The 9,068-nt window shown below is 55.3% G+C and overlaps 1 protein-coding gene across 8 annotated transcripts in view; it reads left to right on the top strand.

Moving 5' to 3' along the window:
• Positions 1 to 1,639: 1,639 nt before the first annotated feature.
• The window catches only part of ARHGEF11 (Rho guanine nucleotide exchange factor 11), a 78,924-nt gene continuing 71,495 nt past the window's right edge, over positions 1,640 to 9,068 (top strand). For 6 of the 8 annotated variants that reach the window (XM_050931107.1, XM_050931108.1, XM_050931110.1 and 3 more), the window contains exon 1: positions 4,593 to 5,744. In XM_050931107.1, coding sequence (XP_050787064.1) covers positions 5,710 to 5,744 — 35 coding nt within the window. In that variant the 5' untranslated portion in view covers positions 4,593 to 5,709. Of the gene's footprint in view, positions 1,690 to 4,586; positions 5,745 to 9,068 lie in introns of those variants that run through there. The other 2 variants (XM_050931104.1, XM_050931105.1) reach the window with 2 other exon arrangements.

Here is a 9,068-nt window from a genome sequence, read left to right as displayed (position 1 = left end):
TTCCAGTGTTTTTTAACATTTTCAAAATGTCCTTTGTCCATTTTGTTTTAAATGACTTCATCGGTTGATAAGAACATAAGAACGGCCGTACCGGGTCAGACCAAAGGTCCATCTAGCCCAGTATCTGTCTACCGACAGTGGGCAATGTCAGGTGCCCCAGAGGGAGTGAAGCTAACAGGCAACGATCAAGTGATCTCTCTCCTGCCATCCATCTCCACCCTCTGACAAACAGAGGCTAGGGACACCATTCCTCACCCATCCTGGCTAATAGCCATTTATGGACTTAATCACCATCAATTTATCCAGTTCTCTTTTAAACATGGTTATAGTTTGGGACATTTTTGGCTGTGTTGAAATGGCATTTTCTGACGGAAAACGGTTTAGACATTTTTCCAACTGGCTCTAATCTCTACTTCTTTGTGTCCTGGGACCTCAAAGCAACTTAATGGGTGTTATGGGTTAATACAGGGGTAGGCAACCTACAGCACGGGTGCCGAAGGAGGCATGTGAGCTGATTTTCAGTGGCACTGACACTGCCTGGGTCCAGGCCACTGGTCCGGGGGGCTCTGCATTTTAATTTAGCTTTAAATGAATCTTAAACATTTTAAAAACATTATTTACTTTACATACAACAATAGTTTAGTTATATATTTTAGACTTATAGAAAGAGACCTTCTAAAAATGTTTAAATGTATGACTGGCACATAAAACCTTAAATTAGAGTGAATAAATGAAGACTTGGCACAGCACTTCCAAAAGGTTGCTGACCCCTGGGTTAATACTTCCCAATCTTCCCACTCTCAGCCAGGGTTGGGGAGTAGTGGGGGTGTCACAGCAAGGGAGGTGGGTGTGAAGGGGGTCAAACACCTCCCAGCTGTAGCAATTAAGGTTTTCCACCTTCCAGCAGTGGATCTGGAAGCCAGTTAAAGTGATTAGTTAAACGCAGGGGATAAGGGGAATTGAACCAGGAATGGCGCCTCTTAGTGGACTAGCTAGGAAGTACAGAGATCTGGGGGTTGGGGGTGCTGCTTACCGAGGCCAGGGAGAAAAGGGGGAGCTAGAATTAACCCGAAGCCTGGGGAATATGGTCCTCCCGTCCCGTGGAGGGGGGGAAACTGAGGCACGGATCATACAGGGCTGGGATTTTTGAAAGCAGCCCCAGATTTTGGCTGCCTCCAATGTTTGGGAACCCAGCTGGAGACCAGGCTCTCCTCTGCCCCACGATTGGAGGCGGGGCGCGCTTACGTCCGTGTAACCGGGGGTGAACAGTGCTAGTTGTGCTTCACGCTCTCTTTGCACTGGTGTAAACGGGGGCGCTTGATCCAGGGTAAGGAAGAGTCCGCCTCGCTCAGGGTTTCATTCTCGCAGGCAAAATCCCAGGTGCTCTTCCCCTGAGCTCCGCAAGGGGCGAAACGGGCTCGTGTGTCCCCAGTGTGCCGTGCCCCCACATGCGGTGTGTCTACACGAGGGGAGCCACACCGGAGCTAATAATGACCCTGGTGCAAAGTGCCCGAGAGAGCCCAAAAGTGGATGTGGAGTAAACAGCTGAGCTCCCCGTCCAGCCAAGGGGAGTGACACCCCCAGAGATTGGGGGGGGGGGGGGAAGTTTCCCAGGGAGAATTGTCCAGATGTCACTTTCATTTTCACTCTCTCCTGCCCATCTTCCCAGCGGCAATCCAGGGGGATCAGGTCAGCCCTTCCCAGCACCCCACCCCTGGGGTAACCACTCACCCTACCAAGGCAATTTCCTGCTCTCCTCCTCAGCGTCCTCATTAGTAACCCGGAGGCGGGAAGGAGAGGGAGGTGTGTGAATGTGAACCTCTCTCTGATGCCCCCAAGGCAGAGGGATAGGGGAAGTGGGGGGCTGTGAAGGTGGGGAACCCTCTCTGGCACCCCAAGGACAGGCGGGGTAGGGGACCCCTCTAGCACCCCCAGAGGCAGGAGGGTTGGGGAGCCCAGGAACAAAACTAGGGGACCCCTAGGAGAAGGGAGGGGCTGTGAGGGTGGGGATGCTCTCTGGCACCCCAAGGACAGGCGGGGTAGGTGACCCCTCTAGCACCCCCAGAGGCAGGAGGGTTGGGGAGCCCAGGAACAAAACCGTAGGGGACCCCCAGGAGAAGGGAGGGGCTGTGAAGGTGGGGATGCTCTCGGGCACCCCGGGGGCAGGAGGGGTGGAGGGCTGTGAGGGTGGGGAATCCCTCTGACACCCTGGAGGCAGGAGGGCTGGGGACCCCAGGAAGGGAAGGGGGGCTGTGAGGGTGGGGGTCCCTCTGGCACCCTGGGGGCAGGAGGGGTGGGGGGCTGTGAGGTTGGGGATCCCTCTGGCACCCCGGGGGCAGGAGGGGTGGTGGGTTGTGAGGGTGGGGGATCCCTCTGGTACCCTGGGGGCAGGAGGGCTCTGAGGGTCCCTCTGGCACCCCGGGTACAGGAGTGGTGGTGGGTTGTGAGGGTGGGGGATCCCTCTGGCACCCCGGGGGAAGGGACCCCAAGGAAAGGGGGAGCTGTGCCTGCTCAGTAGCAGCAGGAGGAGGGATTAGCTGGGGGGGGGCTGTGAGGGTGGGGGTCCCTTTTGCACCCCGGGGGCAGGAGTGGTGGGGGACTGTGAGAGTGGGGGTCCCTCTGGCACCCCAGGGGAAGGGACCCCAGGAGAAGGGGAGGTCTGTGTCCGCTCAGTAGCAGGAGGAGGAGGGATTAGCTGTGGGGGGGCTGTGAGGGTGGGGGTCCCTCTGACACCCCAGGGGAAGGGGGGGCTGTGCCTGCTCAGTAGCAGGTGGAGGAGGAGGAGGGAGTAGCTGGAGGGTGCTGTGAGGTTGGGGATCCCTGTGGCACCCTGGGGACAGGAGGGGTGGGGGGCTGTGAGGTTGGGGATCCCTCTGGCACCCCGGGGGCAGGAGGGCTGTGAGGGTCCCTCTGGCACCCCGGGTACAGGAGTGGTGGGAGGGCTGTGAGGGTGGGGGTCCCTCTGGCACCCTGGGGGCAGGAGGGGTGGGGGGCTGTGAGGTTGGGGATCCCTCTGGCACCCCGGGGGCAGGAGGGCTCTGAGGGTCCCTCTGGCACCCTGGGTACAGGAGTGGTGGTGGGTTGTGAGGGTGGGGGATCCCTCTGGTACCCTGGGGGCAGGAGGGCTCTGAGGGTCCCTCTGGCACCCCGGGTACAGGAGTGGTGGTGGGTTGTGAGGGTGGGGGATCCCTCTGGCACCCCGGGGGAAGGGACCCCAAGGAAAGGGGGAGCTGTGCCTGCTCAGTAGCAGCAGGAGGAGGGATTAGCTGGGGGGGGGGCTGTGAGGGTGGGGGTCCCTTTTGCACCCCGGGGGCAGGAGTGGTGGGGGACTGTGAGAGTGGGGGTCCCTCTGGCACCCCAGGGGAAGGGACCCCAGGAGAAGGGGAGGTCTGTGTCCGCTCAGTAGCAGGAGGAGGAGGGATTAGCTGTGGGGGGGCTGTGAGGGTGGGGGTCCCTCTGACACCCCAGGGGAAGGGGGGGCTGTGCCTGCTCAGTAGCAGGTGGAGGAGGAGGAGGGAGTAGCTGGAGGGTGCTGTGAGGTTGGGGATCCCTGTGGCACCCTGGGGGCAGGAGGGGTGGGGGGCTGTGAGGTTGGGGATCCCTCTGGCACCCCGGGGGCAGGAGGGCTGTGAGGGTCCCTCTGGCACCCCAGGTACAGGAGTGGTGGGGGGGCTGTGAGGGTGGGGGTCCCTCTGGCACCCCAGGGGAAGGGACCCCAGGGGAAGGGGGGCTGTGCCCGCTCAGGAGAAGGAGGGTTTAGCTGGGGGGGCTGTGAGGGGGGGTCTCTCTGACACCCCAGGCGAAGGGGGGGCTGTGCCCGCTCAGGAGAAGGAGGGTTTAGCTGGGGGGGCTGTGAGGGGGGGGTCTCTCTGACACCCCAGGCGAAGGGGGGGCTGTGCCCGCTCAGGAGAAGGAGGGTTTAGCTGGGGGGGCTGTGAGGGGGGGTCTCTCTGACACCCCAGGCGAAGGGGGGGCTGTGCCCGCTCAGGAGAAGGAAGGTTTAGCTGGGGGGGGCTGTGAGGGGGGGTCTCTCTGACACCCCAGGGGAAGGGGGGGCTGTGCCCGCTCAGGAGGGGGGAGTAGCTGGGGGGGCTGTGAGGGGGGGTCCCTGTGGCACCCCAGGCGAAGGGGGGCTGTGCCCGCTCAGGAGGGGGGAGTAGCTGGGGGGGCTGTGAGGGGGGGTCTCTCTGACACCCCAGGCGAAGGGGGGGCTGTGCCCGCTCAGGAGGGGGGAGTAGCTGGGGGGGGCAGGGATACCAGGCAGCTCCTCTCCCTCCTCCCGCAGGGGCCCAGCTCCCCCCCCGCCCCGTTCCCTCCTTCCCCCCCCAGGGGTGCCCCCCCTTTTCCTCTGGGAGAGGGAGGGCGCCGCCGGGGCTGGGCTGGGAAAGGCCGGGGATCGCGAGCTGCAGCTAGGCCGCTCCCTGGGCAGGCTCCCGGGCTGGGGCAGCCAGGGGCCGGGGGAGCGGAGCGGAGCGGGCAGATCCCTTCCCCCAGCGGGGATGCACAGAGCCCAGCCGGGCAGGGACAGGCTGCTGCCCCCCGCCCCGCCACTTCGTGCAGGGGGAGAGCGGGAGGCGGGAGGCGCAGAGACAGGGACCTTGCACGGCAGATTTGCAGCGAGCTAAGAACCAGGATTGGTGCAGCGTTTCCCCCTCTGCTCCCCGCTGAGGGACTCGGGCAGAGCAGGAGAGAGGCAGGGAAGCGGATGGGAAAAGGGAGGAAGAGCAATAAGAAGGGAAGAATCTCCATTTCGTGCAGAGGGGGGTTTGCAGGGACTGGTGCATTTCACGCTGCAAGGAAAAAGATCTTGGGGTTCAGAGGCAGAGTTGAAGAAAGGGGTCACTAGGCCTGCAAAGGTGGAAACGGGGGAGTCTGCTGAGGAGCCGGACAAGAATTGCTATTTATTTGCAGGGAGGTTGTGGATTTTTTGCTTTCGGAAGCTGGGTTTGCATGGGCTGGTGTTTTATTTTCAGGGTTGGTTTGGTTTTTTTTTTTTTAAAGGAAGAAACTGATTTGTGTCAAGTTTAAGAACCTTAAAATGCAGTTTGGGGGGTTAAAAAACTAGGAATTCTTTTTATTTAATTTTTTAAGGGTTGAACTGGACTCAGAAACAGTGTATATAGTATTGTATGATTTTTATTGGTTATTTATTTTTCAATGATAGCAAGGAAAGGCCAAACTGTTACTCTAAAAGAAGTGCCAATTTGTGGAAGAATTTGAGTTTCTGGTATTTTTTTTTTTCTGCTACAGTTTTTCAAGTATTAGGCTAGGGATTTTTTTTTTTTTTTGGTCTCTGCCCTGCAAACAGAAGAACAGCTGTTAAAACTGGATTATAAGGATGTTTTTTTATCTGTGTTTTGCAGTTAAGACTTTAATATTTTGAAGGAAAACTGCTTTGTTTCCTTTTACATTTTTTTGACAGCATCTGTAACCTTGAGAAGACTATTTTGGGGCGTAATAAAAAGACAAGTGTGTTTTTTAGTTTTTTTCAGAAGGAAACAGGAGGGGAAAAATTAAAAAAAAGAAAAGGAAAAAAAGGACTATGTTCAGACTCCAGCTCAAGATGGACCTGCAGCTTCCAGGATCTTGATCTGTTTTCCTCTTCTGGAATTTTTTTTTTCCGGGAGGGTGCGATTTTAAAATTATAAAGGCAGTCAAGAAAACAGAGGACCCTGGATTTTTGGATCGGTGAAGAAGACAAGAAGAATCATGAGTGTGAGGCCTCCACAGACTGCACTAGACAGGTATGTGTTTGTTGAGTTGTTATTTGTTTGTCCTCTTAATGCTTGTGATTGAATATCAAATTTAGTGATGCTTCTTTGGGATTTTGGTTCATTTTTCTGGGCAGGGCTTGTTTTGAATTGAGCAAACTGGCTACTTTGCTAGTTTGAGTGGGATGCAAATGGGGGGATTGTTGGGGGCTACTAGTGCTGCTTCACAAATTGTGTATAGGGTGTTTTTTGTGCCTGAATATGTGTGTGTGTGTGTGTGTGTGTGTATGAGAGAGGCTGTGGGCTGTGAGGATTTGCAGGCTGGGGGAATGCCTTGTTTGTTTGTCCACAGCGGGAATTGTGTGTGTGGTTTTTCTACACAAAAATGCTTCTAAATAATTTCACTCTCAGTACACGAGTTGCTCCCTGGCTGGCTCATTCCCCCCCACCCCCACTGATCCTCCAGCTTCCTCTGTTTCCATCTCCTATGCAGACTGCAGTGGGTTGTGGCTGGGCCTAGTTTAGGATGGGCGTTATTCCATGTATGGTACCCAAGTTCCTCTGCAGACTATGTGGTCACTTGGTAAATTACCTAGATATGCTCCCCTGGAAGAGGAAATGCCCTCCCTCTCCCGTGCAACATGTCAGTACCTGATCCTGCAGTCCTCACGCAGGCAAGGCCCCCACTGGAAGTTAATAGGAGTCTTTACTGCAGACGTGATCCCTTTAGCATGGTCTCTGGTGCCTGGAGGAAGGTTGTTACAATCTGCCAAGTGATGTTGGGGGGTGTAGAGAAGCCAGGTGGCAAGTGGGGTGTAGGCAGTGAGGCTCGCTGCTGCAGTGGGGTGGTGGTAATGGATTGGGACAGTGCCATGCTTGCTGGGGGCTGGGGAAGGCCATTGGATTGAAACAGAGGAGAGAGAAGAGCTGGAAGGTTACCCCCCCCCCACCTCTTCCCCAAACAAAAGTCCATGCAGAAAACATTGCACCGATTCTTTCCTGGACTGCAATATTCTCCTTTCACTGCTGTCAATGGTTGAATATCCTCCAGTGTGGAAAGAGATGAGATACAGCAGGTATTTTAGTGCATGCTGCATGCTTGGGTTGTATTTTTATTTAGTTTTTGGTCCCATCCTTTTCTGTGCTGCTCAGAGGATTTTTATCAACGCACTCTCAGATTTCCCAGGGCCACCCAAGCAGGAGCTGATTCATGGAGTTTAAATCTCTCACACGTTTTCTAAAAGTTGATAATAATGAATAGTATGGTGCATTTTTAAAAATAACACTTTGCATCCTCTGAGGGACCCCACTGTGCCTGGAAGTTACAGGCTAGGCCTGCATGCTCCTCCTAGCAGGTGTAGTGTTGACTACTGCAAGTAGTCCCACTCAGTAGCAATGCCACTCTCCTACTCCAGCTAGTTAAGGTCACGCCTACACTATAGGTGCTGCAGCTAAACTGCTGTAGTGTAGATGCTTCCTACAAGGGGCTAGAAGGGGTTTTCGGTTGATGCAGGTAATCCACCCCCTTGGTCGGTGGTAGCTAGGTGGAAAGAAGAATTCTTCTGTCAACGTAGCCACGTCCGCACTAGGGGTTAGGTCGGCGGTCAGGAACGTGAATTTTCTGAACCTGTGACAGCCGTAGCTAGGTTGATCTAACTTCTATGTGTAGACCAGACCTCTGGGTTTGGAGTGTTAGCTTCTTGCTGAAATGCATCCACCTCTAGGGTGGAGGATGTTAACAGCCAATGGTTAGAGGCGAAGAACGAACCTGTTATGAAAAGTGCCACAGGATCTTTGCGGTGCCTACAGCACTGTCCCTGCTAGGATTTGAAGTGGCTTATATTAAGCACGCTGCGGCACTGGTGTCTCTGACACCTGCCTCTGGTAGCAACTGGCTTTGGGCTGGTAGCTTTACTTTTCCCTGAGGAGCGTTGGCTGTGCAAACAGCAATGGTCTTTCTCTGGCCGTTCGAGCTGAGCTACTCCTGTATTAGAACAAATACAGATTTTGATTAGGCAGGTATTAAATCCTGATAAGTTAGGGCCTGGTGATTCATTTACTTACTGATATTTCTCTTGCTCTCATTGCCATAGTAGCCAAGTTCCTGCAGGCAAATGAAATCATGGCCAGAGGTGAGGTTCCACCCCCAGGGCAGATAATACTGTGGGCAAGCCAGAGAGGCTGGCTGGGGGCGCTACACTGACAGTTTGAAGCACCTAAACCACCTAGAAATTAAAACCTTTCTTGGCCGTGGAGGGCCCAGAACTCTGTGTCTGCAGGATTTCTGCTGTCATTGGAGCTTCTAGCACTCCCAGTTGTGATGATACAGCCTTGCAGCCACGACCCCGGGCAGGGCTGTCTGAGTCTGCACGCAGGCTGCCCCCACGCCTCTGCTGATGCCCAGAGCTTTCCGAAGGAGCTGTGTGATTGGCAGGAAAGTGATAGGGTGGACAGCTGGGATTGGGACCCATTGAGCAGCGGCCGCATCTCCAAAAGTCCTGCTGGCTTCTTGCTGCTGCTGAGGGGTGTGTGAGAGGCTGTGGGCTGCAGGAAAACACCCTGCAGCTGTTTATGGGGCAGAGGACAAAGGACCACAAAATGGAGTAGAATAGTGGGAGCCTCCCTCTCCCTCAATCCCCACCAGAGCCAAGATGCCGAGGAAGTGGGGAATGATAGGAGAAAACAGTGGATGCCTTGCAGATGCCATTCCAGTCCTTTTTATGTGTCCCTGATGGCTTCTGTGCCCATATTCCAGATTCACCTGCAGCCCTTTGCCACAGCAAGCTCTGACATTGGGGCATGCGTCAGGGTTCCTTTTTGTTCCCAACAGCAGAGGACCCAATGGCCAGAGGCTTCTGAGAGAGGAGCACAGACAGCACCCTGGTGGGAATCCCAGAACCCTTCTCAGTAGCTGTGGGTAGCAGGTGGTCTGAGGTTTTCACTCCAGGCCGCAGGAGGCTATCAGACATTCCTAGCATTTGTATCGGCCCCTGGGAAGGTAGGTTTGTTTGGTTTGTCCCTGCTGATGTAACGTGCGCTGGCCAGCCAGTTACATTCTTCCTCTGATCGAAAGAAGCTCATCCCAAGCCTCTGGGGCCTGCAGCAGTTTGAATCCTGGAAGAGACCCTGCTTATGTGATGGCCGACACACCGGGGATTGAACTGGGTGTCTCCAGAGCTGTTACAGCTTGAGCCAAAGAGTGAAGGGACTCTAGGAGGGGCTGTACCAGGCTCCTGTCCCTTGTGGATCAGGCACAGGGTTACTCTCAGGTAGAGCATCATAGTTTACTCTGTAGGACTCTCCACCCAGGACCATAAAAACCTCCGTGCTGTCTGCTTTGCAAGGGGTGTTGCAAAC

This window comes from Gopherus flavomarginatus, chromosome 20, assembly GCF_025201925.1.
Source record: "Gopherus flavomarginatus isolate rGopFla2 chromosome 20, rGopFla2.mat.asm, whole genome shotgun sequence".
NCBI classification, from domain to species: domain Eukaryota; kingdom Metazoa; phylum Chordata; order Testudines; family Testudinidae; genus Gopherus; species Gopherus flavomarginatus.
The sequence above is the reverse complement of the archived record's forward strand: the minus strand, read 5'-3'. Positions and strand labels throughout refer to the sequence as shown.